Consider the following 18,315-nt stretch of genomic DNA (forward strand, 5'->3'; position numbering starts at 1 on the left):
ATACGTTTTTAGATCAATATTAGTGGTTTAACTTTTATAAACAAATAATACATTTTGTACCTATTTTACCCCTAAGTTTAAAAAACAAAGTTAAAAAAACAAAATAAGTTTAGCCGAAAAGGGAAAAGTGAAAGTCGAAATTAGAAATCTCAAACCACAAACCACCAGCGAATATCCTTAGAGTAGTAGTGTTGGGCAAGTAGCAACACTTCTGGCAAGCAGCAAAATTTCAAGAAGGGACGATACATCAACAACGGTTTCAAAGGTCAATTAGCATTTGCTATTTTGTTGATTTGGTTTATGCCTATTTTTATCGAATGGTTGTAAAAACCAATTGTGGGTATTTATTGTTGAGTGTTGTTTGATTGATTGAAATCGGATTAGACAATGTGCGTTAGTTGTGGTGGGTCCCATTGCGGTTAGGGTTTTTAGCTTCAAACCCTAAATTTGTTGACTTATGTATTTGAATGTTATGAAGGGTATTTATTGCTAACTAGAGTTGTAGTTTTGTCGTTAATAGTGTGACATAGATGTCTAAAAGTGTAGCTGTCGATTGAATGAAAATTGGGTCAAAAATCATGCAAATTTACAAAAATTGTGCAAAGTCCCGTAAACCACACAATGGCCTACAATTCGCACAATGTCATGCAATTGTGCAAAATCACACACTGTTCACAGTCATAAAGATGCAATGAAATATATAAGGGCAAAACTAAATTCAGAACAGAAGATATTATTCAGACAAACATGTTTTGGACACTTTTTAAATCTTGAAGTACACGGATATAGTTCGACCTTATTACATAGTGTACTATTTCAACAAGTGAATAAGGGTGAGTTGGGAGAGGTGTTTTGGTTTAGATTAAATGGGTCAATTGTAGATTTAGTTCGATTGAATTTGCTATAATAACTAGATTAATGTTTAGTAGGGAAGCAGATATAACTGAATACATAACAACAGATTCATCAAATTTTAGAGACAAGTACTTCCTAGGTGCCAAATCTATAAGTCATAATGTTCTCAGTAAAACTTTAATATCTAACTCATGGGGAAACATTGATGAGGATGCGGTCAAAGTAGCTGTATTGTATTTGATACATTATAGATTATTAGGAGCAACAAATCGAAAAGTGGTATTAGAATATATATTGCAGTTAGTTAATAATTGAGACACATTCAATAGATTTCTATAGGGGACTATGATTTAGAAGTTAACAGAGGAATCAATAAGTCGGGTGGTAGAGAAAAGGTATGAAGAAGTTATGAATGAGCATTGAGCATATGATCTGGATAATTCAATGCAAAGTTATGTATTAATGGGACATATAGTTAGGGCTGGATTCGAGCCGAGCCAGCTCGAGCTCGAGCTCGGCTCGGCTCGGTTCGAGCCCGAAACGAGCCGGGCTCAGCTCGGCTCGATCGAGCTTGAGCCGAGCCCGAGCTGGCTCGGGTTGGCTCGGTATATTTTTTTAAAAATTTTTTTATACAAAACGACGTCGTTTTGATTCATATATATATACAAAACGGTGTCGTTTTGATATAAAAAACGAGCCGAGCCGAGCCGTTACCGAGCCGAACTGAAAACGAGCCGAACTCGAGCCGAGCCGAATTCGGCTCGAGCCGAACTCGAGCCGGCCCTCAAAAAGCCAAGCCGAGCCCGAGCTGGCTGCGAGCCGAGCTCGGCTCGGTTCGAATCCAGCCCTACATATAGTGGCATTTTAGGTAACCTTAGAAATAAATATTAGGTTAAATTAGAGTTATATTGCTTTTACTTTTTTGGTTTGATTATGGACTTTATCTCATAATTTTTTTTTATACGATGCAACTATGGATATATGAAACTCTCAGTAACTTAGGGGTTTCGCAGCTTACAAGTTCAAAGATAAGATCTCTTGGATATTGAAATGGAAGTCACTTGAGTAGTTAGGAGGGGATCTTGTTAACAACATATTCGGGGCTTCTTAGGTACATTAATTTATATTTAACATAGAAAGCTAGTAAATTTGTTATGACTTAAAAATTGATACATTTATTAGGATATTGTCATTCTTGTGTTGATTCCATCTGTCAAGGTGAGGCAATCTGCATGGTATAGAGAGGTTGTAGAATACATGAGGTACGCAGAAGAACCTATTCAATCTAGTGGTGCAATCCAATCTTCTTACCAAACATGTCAAAGCATACCTGTATATAGTCCAGTCATGTCTAGATGGATTGCCCCACTAATTCCCAAGTTTGAGCATCGATCGTCGATGTCTCCTCGATAGATTGCTAGAAGATCCTCTAATGTCACCTATACTAGACCCACATTAATTACTGAAAGTGTTCGATTTGGGGAAATGCTACGTGAGTTCATGGATATAGTGGAGCAAAGTTTTAGACAATTTGAAGAGTAACAAACATCGATTGAAACAAAGGTCACAGAGATGCAATGTATGAGGTTAGTGTCAAAAAAAAAAATACATATGGTTAATATTGAAAATGCAATGATGATAATGATAATAACTTTTTATGATAACATAGGATGAGTCAATTAAGGTCATTATTGAGATGGCGCAAGATGATGACGTACGTCCACGTGATAATGATGCAGTTGCATGTTAGGATGCATATGAGGTGGTCACTAAGTGCAGACTTGTGAAAACACTAATACAACCTCAGTTGGGTACCCAAAGGATATTACGGGGTAGGATTATCAAGAAAAAATGGTCACTACTCAGCGTGTTTACTGACCCTATAAGACAATGTCGACCACAAGAAGAAAGCTAATGAACATACACCAATTTTGGGCAGTGGTATGATAGAGCTAATTGTGATGACACAACATTAACTTATTTGTATGAACCTTGCAAGAAGCTTGATTGGTGGGACGAGCTTTGCGTAGAAAACAAGTGGCTATCGGATGAGGTGACTAAGTTATCAACTTTTATTACATTTATGCATTGTCGTTATTATTAATAATGTAATTATAATCTATGTTTTTGTTGTATTTTCAGCATATGAATAATTACTTAGTTATGTTGCGCTATTTGTACCCAGATGTTAGTTGGATGTGTGTTGATACATCCTTCGATGGTTGGCTACCACTTATTTTATAGGATCAAGATGTAGCTAACTAAGAAAACTTTCAATGGCCTCGACTGTTACTAGATGCGATTGAAGGGATAAGTTAATAAGTGTCAAATTGGGCAAAAGATACAAGATACATCCCATAGGCAAAAGTTGACAAAGTAGTACATATGTTTAACATTATACAAACGCTAACACATTTCTAATTATGATTATTTTATACTAACTTTTGTTTATCATTTTTATAGGTATACATTCTTATCAATTATGATTTTTAACATTAGGTGTGCGGTGAAATTGATCTCAAGGCGTGGACCCTAGTTATATACAACTCTTCAATTAACTTCTTAAGTTCCACGGATAGGTTTATCGAGATGATGACACAATATCAACACCTCTCATCTATTATTAGTGCCACTAGCTATTGGGAGGTTAGGGGTGATGACCTTAACATGAAGTTGTTCATGCTTGCACAATATACTGATGTTCCACACTAGGGCACGACCTTAGGTGATTGTGGAGTCTTCATACTTATTATGATAGAGTACTTAGCCACTGGTCTCCTATTTGACTATACAGTCAATGACGTTGTTCATTTGCACAGGCTGATCGCGTTTATGATTTTCTCTTATGAATGCAATGATTGATATATGGTGTTTATATACATTGTTTTATTATTATATTATTGTTTCATGTTTGATGTATATTTATTTTATTGCTTCACGGTGAAAGATCAATGTATATTTATTTTGTTGCTTATTATGTTATCATACTATTTTATGATATGATGGAATGAAGTTTGGGTGGATTGAATATATATATTGGAGTGTGTTTTGGATCCAATGTAAACATGAATAAGATATACAATGGATAATGAAAATAATATAGGGGAGATAATACCAAAAATTTTTTTAAACGTTAAAATAAAGTCAAATAACCATTGAATGTTTAACAAGTTTATAATACAAAAATAAAAAATAAAAGATAACTAACACATTGTAACAGTTCTTTATATACATAGGTGATAACAATGGTGGATAGGAAATTCTCCCATCCTTGCACACATTCAACACCTACAATAACACAAATAAATCACAATTGTTTTAAAACAATGTCATTTCAAATTCAATGCATAATAAATAAATTGATACACGAATGCCTATGCAAGACTAACATGCGATCACCTCTGTTTTCACCATCATCATCACCAACATCATCATATTCATCATCACCACCATCATCACTACCGTTACCATCATCATCGACATCATCAACCTCATCATCATCTCAATCATCATAACCACCATACTCTTCTTTATTCAATTGGAAATTATCTATTCGAACATCACCCATCTCATAACATCTCTCTGATATACCTGCAAAGGTTCTTGCTGCCTTGCTATTTCATCATTTACCCTAACTTCAACACCGTCACCTTCGGACATACTTTCTGGTTGTGTTTCACCATATCTGTTATCCAAAGAGTTAACTGCATCATCCATGGCTTCAAATGATTGAACCCCTAGCTGTGGTTTGGTTGTTGTTGTTGTATGTTGGTTTTGACTTTTGTAGGCCTTGTAAATATTATAAGAAATAATGGATCTCTTTTATGTATCTTAGATAACCTTATCATAATTCGAATATCAAAATCATCCTTTAACAAATATGGTATATCACTGAAAGTAGTTGGGTTTTGCATATAAATTTTTACAATATTGCAACTTTGATCAATACACAAACAAGAACACACTATTTCTATGAATTCATCATAATTTATTTTTTTATTGATTGATACAAATGTTTGAAGTCCACTAATATATTTTAAACTGTTATCACATTCATTAACCCAATAGTTATCATATCCAAACAAATATATTAGTTTACCTATTTTTCTATATATAGAAAATTTTAATTAATTAAGTTATTCAGAACATAATAGACAGAAGTAGAAACAGAAAACAAAACGTAAACTATGCAAACGCAAACCACGCAAACTCATACCCTGTAAACGCAAACCCTGTAAATGCAAACCCCATAAATACAGATTTGCAAACCCCACAATTTATTAGAAAATACAGTGATTTCCATTTTCCTACATCAAGCATATGCATGAGTAACAAATGCGACAATAACTTGGTAATTTCCTGTATTGACTTAGCATGGAGTTTCCAACCAGAAACTTTGAATGGAGATTTTTCTGAGAGTAAGTTCTTGTACAATTGTTCGGCGCGGGACAGCAGGACTATCACGCCATGCACACCATCAAGCTTGTACTTAAGTAATTTCCTGTATTGGCTTATTCAGTCATATGAGCCCACCTGTAGTAATATAATCAGCGAAGATAATTAATCAATTTTATTAGCTGTTTGCCTTGGAGTGTACTTCAATCTTTTTGGTCTTCGTCAATCAAAACGTATTTCGCTGATACATACTTAAAGCAGGTCAGTCAACAATTACTATTGTTGTTGTTTTCCCGGTGGCTGGGTTGAATGGTCATGGACTGATAAGTCATTATTCCTGTATTTGCCTTTGCCTACAGAAGAGTCAAGTCCAGCAATCAATAATTGGACCGTTCTTCAATCCTTAATCGTCCCAGTCAATGAAGTCTTTCCTTGATGTTCCGTTAAAAGGAAGTCTCTCAATAAGTTTGTTTTTTGTGGACGACTTTAAGAGGACATTTCGAAATTGAAAGGTTATTTTAAAAATATATTATAAAAAAATCATTTGATATAAATTATTATTATATTTAATAGAATTTAATAATATTAGATAAATATAATAAAAAATAATAATATATTATTTTATTTAAATTTTATTAGTCATAATTATTCTAAAATATTATTTATGTTATTTGCTATATTAATTGAAAATTAAAGTATTTTTATCTTAAAAAATTTAATAAATAAAGATATAATTATAATAAAATTAAAATTACTTTTGATAATATTTTAACACTTAAAATGAATATGATAATTAAATGACTCATTATATTACCTATTATATTATTATTGATAATAAAAAATTATTAAAATTTTTTATTACTTAGTGCATACAACACATCCACTAATGGAGAGACACAATGCAACGTAAAGAGCTTTTGTGGCTTGAGCAGCCATTGCACATTGGATGACAAATCATCCGTCCGCCGATGCATTCCTGGTACCAATTTTGTTGATCCTAACCAGCAGTTTAGTGGGTGTAAGAGGAGCTTTACTGACCAAAGTTGCACGGATGTGAAAAAGGGTAGTGCTGCATCATGCAATATTTCTATGGACAATATTATATGGGAAGATTATCCATATATCAGAGAAAATATTTCAGAAGAGGATTAGAGAAAATATTTCAGAAGAGGATTGTAGAAAATCCTGTTTGGAGGATTGCAATTGTGATACAGCACTGTATGATTGAGAGTCTGACTATTGCACTTCCTTTGAAATCTGCCAAGAGACCTGATGATATTAAATGAGTCGTATAATGCTTCCTTCAAGATTGGCACAAGAGCTATCAAAACTGAAAACGGCTCCAGTTCATCGGGAACATGGAAGACTCAAGAAATAGTAAAGAGTTACAAGCAAGAAGACAGTGATGCTAATCTTCTTGTGACTATCGGCTTTATCACTTGCTCATGTGCTTTCCTTGCAGTCTCAGGATTTTTCATGTTTAAGTATCGAGTTGCCAAGTACAAGTGGCTGCTAGAAACTGGAAATTTTGGCTCAACGGAGGAGCTTACTTTGCGTTCATTCTCTTACAGTGAGCTTAAGAGGTCAACCAACGGATTCAGGGAAAATCTAGGTAGGGGCTCTTTTGGTGCAGTCTATTAAGGGGCCTTACAAATATGAGAAAAACTTGTTGCTGTCAAGCGATTGGAGAAGATGAAGAATGATAGTAGTAAAAGAGAATTCCAATCGGAGAAGCAAATTATAGGTAGAACACATCACTAGAGCCTAGTAAGGTTGCTTGGTTATTGTGCTGATGACTCGAAGAGGCTTCCCGTGTATGAATACATAAGCAATGGATCCCTCGCAGACCTCCTTTTTAGCCTCAAAAAGTCTCCTGAATGGAATGGGAGAGTGAGATTTGCATTAGACGGTGCAAGGGAATTCTTTATCTCCATGCTGAATGTGAAGCACCAATCATTCATTGTGATATAAAGCCTCAGAATATTCTGATGGATGATTTTTGAAGTGCTAAAACCTGTGATTTTGGCCTGGCAAAGTTGTTGATGCCAGATCAAACAAGAACTTTCACATTGGTGAGAGGGACTAGAGGTTACATGGCACCGGAATGGTCTAAAAAGATGCCAATATCAGTGAAAGCAGATGTTTACAGTTATGGAGTTGTGCTGCTGGAAATTGTTTGCTGCAGAAGAACCATGGAGGTGGATCCATCGAAACCAGAGGAAATCGTTCTCATTAATTGGGTTAACAAAGAGTTGAATAAGCTCGTCCGTGGCCAAGAAGACTTTAGAGAACATAGTTAAGGTGGGACTCTTGTGTGTTCAAGATGAACAAGCTCTTCGGCCTTCTATGAAGAGCGTAGTGATGATGTTGGAAGGGATTACTGATGTCTCTATTCCTCCTTGTCCCGATTCTTCGTCTGGCTAAAATTTAACCGAAACATGCTGATGAATTAAGCAATAGGAATAGGAATATGCCAGTTTCTCTGGCTTAAAAAAAAAAAATGTATGAAACAAACTAGAATGCTCTTATCTCTTATTCAAATTCCTATGGCTATGATCTACATCACCCTTTTATAAGGGAGTTACAATGAAATTGAACAAACTATTCCTAAAAACCAGTAAAAAACGGAGTAGAGCTGGTCATGCACAACTAATTTTCGGTTATCATAATTGCTGAAGATCAGAGTATTCCAATAGCACCAGACCGTTTAATACATGGAGATTGCTCCATAATTTCTTCATACTGCATATGCATGCGCCTATGAGAGGGTTTCAAAAATCCGAGCCTTTTCTGGTGTGGGAGAAAACTCCTTTGTGCTAAGCCCCTTGAGAGTAATTATTATCCACATCTTACAAGTTAAACAAAATTCTTATCTTCTTTTAATTTATGATCATCCATAAATTTGTTGCAATTGAAGAACTGATGCAGGATTAATAAGCTATTTCCCAATTCATGCATTAGAGGCCATGGGATGAGATTGTATGGCTCTCAAAATTTAAACTAAAATTGTTAGGGGCATTTCCTCCCTCTGTCACAGGCGAACGAACACACGGTATTCTTGAGTAGAAGGCAAAGAATAGTTCACTTTCTGAATTATGATTTTCCCATTCAAATCAGAAAGCCATAAATTGCAATCAAAGAATCAACATTTAAAGCGGATTGTTCAAAGGTTTTTCATCGAAATTTGTTGTGAATTTGGACCACTCATTTGACAAAACCCCTCTACTCAGGTTTCGGTGGGTCTTCAAATAGTAGTCTTATGCCCATGTTTAGGTTCAGGTAATAATTAAAGTCTCCGAACTGATGGTATATTTCAAATAAATTTGAATTAGTCAAATATACAGGCTGACCTGACCTAGACGCTTCTTAATAAGCCCATACAAATTTCTTGGAGTATTAGCTGGTCTATCTGCCACAATGTTGCCTTATTTTAGCTACCAATTCAAATAAAATATAAAGAATTAGCCAAACGGTCTATACGATTAAAGGAGAAAAAAAATGATCATCTTCAGATTCACAAAAGAATGATTATTATTTGTAAATAAGAGAAGAAGTGGAACAGAAATCAACTCTTAAAATTTCAAAAACCCACTTGGAACAAGTAAATGAAAATGCAAATGGGTTGAGTTACAAATTCTTTTCAAGGAATTAGATGCAAGTAAGAAAAGAAGTAGGACTTGGAGGAATTGGAATATCAACAGTTCCTTCCAGCATAAGTAAGACTTTCTTCATTGAAGGGCGCAATGATGGCTCATCAAGAATACACCAAAGTGCAACTCTGATCATCCTTTCCAGTTGTTTTAGATCAACCTCTTCATTACCTATGAGTTGCCTCAACTCACCAGCATCAAAGCATTGATGCACCCAATCTTCTAGAATAATTTGATCCTCCTGAAAGTTTTGGTCCATAAATCTCCGACAACATATAATCTCTAATAACATCACTCCAAAACTATAAACATCTGCTTTTGTTGTCACAAACATATTTCGATGCCATTCTGGTGCAACATACCCTTTTGTTCCTCTAATTCTAGTGAAAGTGTTAGTTTGGTCTGGCTTCAATAACTTCGCCAATCCAAAATCAGCAATTTTTGCGCACCTAGTTTCATCCATGAGTATGTTTTGAGGTTTTATATCACAATGGATGATATGCATCTCACACTCATCATGTAGGTAGAGAATTCCTCTCGCTATATCATGAGCAATGTTCATTCTTTCCATCCAATTTGGGTTTTTCTCAGGTTTGAAGAGTATATTAGCAAGAGAACCATTGCTCATGTATTCATATACCAAGATCTTGTTGGGCCCATCAAAGGAATAACCAAGCAAACGAACTAGATTCTTGTGATGAGTTCTCCCAATAACTTTAATCTCAGTTAGAAATTCGTTATCCCCTTCAGTTAATACCTTGTCTAATTTCTTGACAGCTACAAACTTTTTACAATTCATCATAAACCCTTTATAGACCATACCTGAAGATCCTCTGCCAACCTCTTCCTTGAAACTATCTGTTAGTTTTTCAATCTCTGCAAAACTAAATAATATCGGAGCAATATTCTCAAAAAACCTGAAATCACCAATTCCAGGGATTCTCCTCGATGACCTAAGTTGATATCTGTGGATGAGAATCCAGGAAATTGCCAAAATAACAAATGTAAAAGCACCAAATACACAACTTAGTACAATTATCAAATCATTTTGGTGGCCCTTTTTCTCTTCTTGGGGAAAACTGCCACCATCCGAGGATTTAATTCCTACCTAGATGAAAGCAAAATTTTTTGATCTACCACTCGTTTCTCTTCTCCTAAATTTCAAAGGAAGCCTCTGCATTCTGCAGTTCCTATCATCACTATTGAAGAGTGCAACTCCACAATTACAGTCCGCCAAACATGCTTGTTGACAGTCTTCTTTTGTTGTTTCTGAGATATCAAAATATGAAACATCTTCCCAGAGAGTATCCACCAAAATCTTAATACTGAATGCATTGCTGCAACTTTCTGTAGTGAAATCTCTTTCACAGTCGGATGTTCCATTGCCTTGGTGAACATTAGAAAATCCTGGAAGACATTGACAATCAGTTTTTTGACCATTTATAACACAAAAACTGTTTAGGCCACACAGACCCGTGGGCGCGCACTTATTTTCCGAAGATTCCCATACAGCTGAACGTCTGCCGATTTTTGTCAAATTTAAAGAATACAATCGGAATATCCCATCCGAATCAATTCTGATCAAATAGATTATCCCTTCTGTTGGATACCCTCCTGTAGTAATATTCTGTATGTTTAAGCCTATGGCGTTAAGAAGGTAAAGACGGCCATCCATATCAAGGTTTAGAGTCACACCATCACCGCTCGTGTATGTATTAGATGCCCAATAGGCAGATTCAACTGTGATTTGATGTGTTGGGTACTGTACAAGGTTTCCATCTCTTTGCATTGCTAGACAAAATTTTCCTCTGGAAGAATTAGTCTCTGAAATACTTGAAATCAGCTCCTTTCCCGCCAGAAGACGTTGAGTTGGCAAAATAGTATCAGTTGGGTAATCAAAACTCTGCCATATTATTCCTCCACTAGAGTTGCGAAGCACAAAGTTTCCAGAGTCAAGCATGGAAGCAGAAGAGGCAGACTCCGAAATCTGCTCAGCAATGTCAGTACCTTGGCCTTGCGTTGACTGCAAGACAAGCCTGCCTTTTGTATTCAACAGCAAAGTAGCGTTGATAGAGACTGGCGGATCATCGCGGTTCGCTGTCCAGACAACAGTTCTGTCAGGAATCCCAGCAAGAAAAATTCCAACCTTATAGCCATTGCCTTGCTGATAAAATCCAAAGGCGTAGAGACCAGAGCCTGATAGCCATGATGAGTTTGTGGTTGGTGTAAGAGAAGATCCGAGGCTTATGTTAGACTGTCTTTGTTGAGCTTTAACGGTAAAAGATGCAAATAAGAAGAAGATAGAACAGATTAAAAGAAAATTAAATCTCAGCATTTTTATACGGAAAGAAGAATTATAATTGTATTTGTCGATATTGGATTTGAAGCTGACTGATAAATAAAATGCTAAATGCATATTTATAATATCTTTGAAACTCCAAAGTCTCCCTAGTCAACTCCCTCAAAAGACGCTTCTACAGTCTCCCATAACCGGTCAATAAATATGACACTTGCGACCGGCACCGAAAGACGACTTTTCTTCCTTTCTTACTTTTCTCTAAGAAAGACTGTTTCTCTTTTCTTTTTTCTTTTAAGATAAAAATATTAAAAATCCGAAAATATCTTAAATTTGTTTATACATGGTGGATTTTTCCACCACATGAATGAGACTTTGGCCAAAAGTAATGTGAAAGCATTTAAGATATAGCCATTTTCCTTTGACTTTAGGGGCATCATGCCACCCCACCCCCCAAAACCAATCCTTTGTAATTGAATCATCCGATATTATATTGCTCTCAATTGTTTTTGCTCTCTTCTCCTTCTCAATTCTCCTTTGATCTATTCATCTTTTCATATTTGTTTATTCTCTTTACAATATGTTATCACCATCATTAGCTCAGATATATTATAATCTTCTAATTATATGGTTATATTGCTTATAGGAAAATTGAAATTTTTATCCTTATTTTAATCCGTGTATATATATATATATCACTCATTTCAAAACTTAAATAAATATATCACAACAATAATATACTTTTCTAAAATACCCCTTTTGACGTGACCCATATAGAGATTCTCTATTTTTCTCTATAACTTTTTCTCTCTTCTACCTTAGCTTTCCAGTGAAGAAAGAATCCTTGCAGCATGAAAAAAATAAATTTTTCCTCAGAGAAAAAACCCATAAGAAAACCATTATAAAATATTCAACTTAGACACAAGGGAAGGAGAAATGAAAATTGCTAAATTTATTAAGAGAATTAACATCTGCTACAAAGATTTTATGGCAAAATCATCCACATTCAGCTCAGTTTTGACTTAAGCCCGTATGTTATGTGTTTTTTTTATGAACAATTGAAAATGAAATAAGTATGGTAGATTCATGTTCATAACTTCATATAAACTTTAATTTTATTGTGATTTCATGTTGTTAGATAGTTTAATGTTATTATTTCATATTATTTATATTGTTTAAAGTTGTTATAATATTGTTTAATGTTATAGTGATAGTTATAAAATACCAAAATTCAGGCCAAGAAAAAATCCAGACGAAGAGCATATTTTTGTTAATTATGATGCTAAAGGTAGAAATTAAGTTTATCAATCTAAAATTTGACCTTTGAAATACAAAATCAAGGATTATCGAACTTTGATTTTAGAGTTCAATTGATCAATTTGAAACCCTAATTTTAAATAAGAGTTGTAATTGAAATAAACCATAATTGGATTTTAATGAAACCCTAATTTCAATTTTAATGCCTAATTTCAACCAAATTTCAATTCTCATATCCAAATTTAATATCCTCATGTGTTCTGCTTTGATACCACATGTCTGATCTAATCTATATTAACTAAAGAAAATCATGCAATGTTAGTTCCACGGGATCTACACATAGGTTGTAAAATACTAAATTAAAATTTTTTAAGGTTATAGAAATACATGTAAGGCTTTAAAAATTACCTATATTGGTATGATTGGTCTTTCACTCCTGAATTTTCAATGGATAAAACTATATTGTACTAGTTTTAGAGAAGGGACCGAGCCAATATATAATAGGTTAATAGAAGCCCCCTCCCCTATCAAAGGTCCAATGAATCTTAAAAACCACACTAATGTTGTCTACCTACACCTAAGCACATTTGTAAACTATCATTAGTCTATTCAATTATCCAATTTTATTAAACTAAAATTAGAACTAACAATTTTTAACACGACCTGTTAACTTGACACGATATGAAAAAATTATGTTAGGGTTAAGTTTTTCTAACATGACATTTATTTTGAGTCAACCTAATGTTAGGATTCATACAAATATAACCCAACACGACCAAAATCAATTCGAATACTTGGGAGAAATGTTACTTTAATAGAGTTTTTAGGGAAAAATTATAAAATTGTTGAAAAACAGTATCAACAACAGTTGAAATCTTTACAGATTACATATAGTTATATCTTTATATAATTGTAATTTACTTTATCTTTTATTTAAATATTTTGATTTTATTATTAAATAATAAGAATGTAATTTGGTTAGTTAGATTATTAATGTGTCTTAAATATCTTAGTATGCAATTTTTAAACCAGTTGTAAATAGGGATGGCAACAGGGAAAGGTGGGAAAGAGATCTCAATCCCCATCCTCGTCCCCATTACGAGATGATAAGGATTCCTCGTCCCTTCCCCGTAAAGAAAAATTTGCTCCCCATCCCCGTAAGAAAAAATTTTCTTCTCATACCCTTTAAACACAATATAAATATATTAAATAACAAAATTAAGTAAAATTAAAACTAACCTGCTATTTCAAATGTCACAGATATCATATATTAACTATTTTAATATGCACGATAAATACCTGAATAAATTTAAAAAATATAAATAATTTAAAACTATAAAAATATGTTAGTATTTAAAGTAAATATATTAATATAAAAGGATAGAGATAGGGGAGGTGCAAGGTAGGGTAGTGATGAGAAGGGTAAGGCAGGGAGGAGACACATATATCCCTATCCTTAATTGCTGGGATTTGTTTGTTCTCTTCTCTATTTCTATCGATGAATCCCCTCCCCATTAGGGTCAGGACTTTTAAATTCAGATTGAAATTGTCATCTCTAGTTGTAAATAAGAGAAAATGTTATATTGTGTATTTTATTAATAGTGGGTTGGGGTAATTTGGCGAAGAAATTAAAATGGTAAAAATATTTTGGAGAGTGAAAAGAATAGATACTTTCGGGTTGGATCAACTCAAATATTTAAATGTTGAGTTAGGGTTAAAATATTTTAATATAATTCTAATTCGGATTGAGTTAGAATTGAAAATCTTTGACATAAAACTCAAACTGACATAACACGAATATGACCTAATGACACAGATTGTTAGGTCTAAATAAAATCATAATTAATGTTAGCCCACATCAGAAAATTTTCTAACCACAAGCCAAAATCAACACAATTTAACATTTCTAAAATTAATTAAGCAAGTAAATTTGAACTACAAAAATTTCAAATTTTGCTATTGGAAGGACAGCCTATCCTCAACTTGATCAATCTTAAACACTTGAAAATTAATGGTGGATCAAAAAGGGCCTTATTCGTATAGGAAACCAATTTCATTTTTTAGTAACATGAAAAAGATTGCAACATTAAAAAAAAATTTAATTTTTAGGGAAGTGAAACGGTTTATGCTAACAATAAAACTATGTGTACATACTATTGATACAAAATTTAGATACATAAATTATGTAACATCATGTAAGTCTCATATATGGTCTATCTTGCGTAAATTTAGGCAACAAGTAAGTCAAAGTTCAAATTATAGTGATTTTATAATTATATTATTATTGATCATTTTTTCAAAAATCATGCATCAAAAAGGTGATGTATCTGGTATTCTAGCTTGGTGGAAAGCACATCAAGTCATTTATCATGTGTTTTCTATTATGGCACATGATCTATTAACTCCTTTAATGTTTATTGTAGCATTGAAATCAATTTTTAGTACAAATGGATGCATGCTAGATGGCAAACAATCTAACTTATACACTACTATGATCGAAATGATAATGTGTATAAAAGATTGGATAGCTATTAAATTTAAGTTGTAGAATTGGGTAGTAGATAATATATTTGAATATTTCAATAATATGAATGTTGAAGATGAATATAAACTATATAGATAAGAATTACACTTTGTATATTATATAAATGAATGATTTGTCCTCAATTTTATTAATTTAAAAGTGAATATAAATTAATAATATCTAATTAATTTATTAAAAACATTTTATTATTAAATTAATAGGTCAGCTCACTAAAAGTTTTAAGTCATCCATTAACGGTCTAACATGATATGATACACTTTAGAACGGGTTATGTAGCAGGATTTTATTATTTGATAGGTCGACCCAACCCACAAGGCCTGCATTGTAAGCCTGGCACGCCAACCTAAGGCTAGCACGCCCGGCCCGTTGACTCGACTAAATTTAACCATAGGCCTAACTAATCGGTTATGCCCTCATAAGTTATTTAGGATTTATCTTCAGTATAATATTTTTATCTAATTCTTTAAAAATTTCTTATCTTTTTTAAGGTTTAATACTTGTGATACTTTGTTATTATAAAATGGTTTTGAAACACTCAAAGCTAAATCAAAATAATATTCTATTTGGATTATTTCAGACGCTAATTTCCAACAAATATTCAGCTTAATCATAGGGTTTGCATGAACATTTTACAGCCGTTAATTGTACATAAATATAACATAGTTTTCTCTCCATCATTATACAAGAATCAAGCTCAATATTTTGCCAATCTTTACCTTTGTTCTTCTGAAAACTACGTAGTTTTTTTTCCTATTATATATCCAAATATACTAAATCTTGAAAAAATTGTAATGTGATTAATGTTTGAAGTTAAAATGACATATTGGAGGAAATGACATATAAGTAGAAAACATCATTCAGTGGATATTACATCTGTGCAATCAAATCAGAATCCTTTATTTTGTTAAATTTAGTTGAATTTAATGTTTTTAAGATGTTATTCAATGTGTATATATTGCCAGCATTGGAATTATTTTCAACTATTTATAACAAGTTTTTCTTTTGTCAGTTTCAAACATTAAAATAAATTGTTTTTATCTCCTCTAATCTAAAATTTACCAGGAACATGGTAAAAAAAATTCCTTTCCTTTGATATTAGGATTCCGTTTTTTCAAGATTTATTTTCATTTACATAAAAAAAAAAAATCAATTTTTTGTGCTAAAATTTAGACATAATATATTTTAATCATTTGATGAACATGGTGTGTGAGTCTCTCGTATTGGTATTAGGTATATTGTATATTTTAACACACATAATTAGTTTTTTCAAACATTCACAATTGGATTATAATTCTTTATAATTCAATAATCATAAGTTGTACTAATATACAAGAATTGATTATCATATAATTAATTATTCTTATAATTGTGTTAAACAGAAACCTAATCCATTAGCTAGATTATATTCCTCCATTATATATATATATTGCCTCCAATTAGTTATGTTAATTTGCTAAATTGCTGTAACGTTTATTCTTAATTAGACATACTTCAAACAATTATTTAAAAGAAATAAAACTAAAAGAATAATTTTTATATAACTTTAAACCAAACCTATGAAAAAATAATAAGAAAAATATTCTTCTTATCGCTATTCATTCAGAATACAAAACAATCCGGCATTAGTGTGAGCATGAATCTGGTGGAATTGGAACCAAAGGGTATCCGATGTTGCAACTCTTATTCTTACTCAGAAGTGACATTATGTAGATACTTGAATTTTAAAACCAACCCTACTCTAGTTCTGCCACTTTAAGAAATCGAAATCAACCTGAGAACCAAATCTGGAACCTACTCAACTCGATTGACCTATGCATTTTTTGTCCTTTGCTCTCTCTTTCTACTCCTAAAACACTTCAAATCTCCCTCTCCAAACAACGCCACCAGCAACAACTTTTTACCACCAACAAAAATTTCTTGATTACCAAAAAATCAGCAAATGAATTTCATGGCCACAATGAATCAGTCCTTGCTTTAACCAACCAACTAAAATCACAAACACAATACACATGCGACTGACACCATACAAAAACAACCAACCACACGAAGACTTAGTTGTGGCCACTAGACCACTATTTTGGTTTTTTCGAATTTCTGATTAGAGTATGATATCCAGACTTGTTCATCCCTATCCTAAACATACCAATCATTTAGATGCTACATTTCATGATAAATTTTTGTTGACACGTTAACATTTTTATTTTCAAGGGTTGTTTCATTTTATGATTATTTTCATTAGGGTTATTGTTGATTAAATGACTTTTATAGGGAACTTAGAATCTTATATTAAAATGAAAAACAAATATTTGTATTAATAATATATTTATTAACTAATATCTTTATAATTATCTCCCACATGATTTCATCTTTTGAAAATTGAAATGATTTCATTATCAATACTATTAAATGCATTCTTCTATATATAAGCAACCAGAGATAGCTTAGTCTCATAAATCGGTTCTATTTGGTTCAATTTGATTCAATTTAAATTTGTTTAGTTCAAATTTAAGTCAAATTTGAGTAGGGAAAATTGGCATGTTTTTTTTAAATTAAACCAAACTTGAGTTTCGGTGTTCAATTCGAGTTTAACTCAAATTCATAATACGAATATGTAATTTGGATTTGTGGTTCATGTTCAATATGAATTTATGACTCAAATCAATGACTTAAATTCATAACTCAAATTTGTAACTTAAATTCATAGCTCATGAACAAAATGATATCGTTTTACTCAAATAGTAGGCAAAATGATATCATTTGCAAATGAGCCACAAGCACAAACTATAAATTTGAGCCACCAATTTGTGTCATAAATTTAAGCTAAACTCAAGTTGAACAAACAAAAAAAAATTTGTATTCGAGTCATTCTCAAACTACCCTTAATTTTGGTTTAATTTACCAAAATTGAATTATTTTTTATTAGAACTAAACTCAAGCCAAGGGGTATTGTTCAAGTTTGGTTTAGTTCATATCCACTCTTATAAACAACTGAGTTATCATTTATCCATTGACGAATTTATTAAACTACAAAACAATATATTTAGACATTTTTTTATATTCTGTTTGAATATTATGGTGTGATTTCATTGACATGATTTTCTCCAATCTTTCAAAACAACCTCGACATGATTTCATTTTTAAGGCACACCATAAGAGTTGTTCAGTTTGAAATTTTTGACAGAAGTGTGTTAAAATTTGTAACACCTAGCACTAGAAGAAACTGAGAGGGGGTAGTGGCTGACAACAACTTTTGTTTTGATTAGAGAGAGTGAGAGTAGAGCACTTATTTTCAAAATGGAAAGAGAGAAATGTTATTA

General features: G+C 32.7%; 1 protein-coding gene and 1 pseudogene across 1 annotated transcript; one reads left to right on the forward strand and one right to left on the reverse strand.

Annotated features, from left to right (window-relative positions):
• Positions 1-6,522: 6,522 nt before the first annotated feature.
• Positions 6,523-7,550, forward strand: LOC123200226. Its single transcript, XM_044615378.1, has 3 exons — positions 6,523-6,862; positions 7,097-7,191; positions 7,287-7,550. The coding sequence occupies exons 1-3, from the start codon at positions 6,523-6,525 to the stop codon at positions 7,548-7,550; spliced, it is 699 nt and encodes a 232-aa protein (XP_044471313.1).
• Positions 7,551-8,763: 1,213 nt separating this feature from the next.
• On the reverse strand, positions 8,764-11,305 carry LOC123200380 (annotated as a pseudogene).
• Between the last annotated feature and the right edge of the window lie 7,010 nt (positions 11,306-18,315).

Source organism: Mangifera indica, chromosome 17, assembly GCF_011075055.1.
Source record: "Mangifera indica cultivar Alphonso chromosome 17, CATAS_Mindica_2.1, whole genome shotgun sequence".
NCBI classification, from domain to species: domain Eukaryota; kingdom Viridiplantae; phylum Streptophyta; class Magnoliopsida; order Sapindales; family Anacardiaceae; genus Mangifera; species Mangifera indica.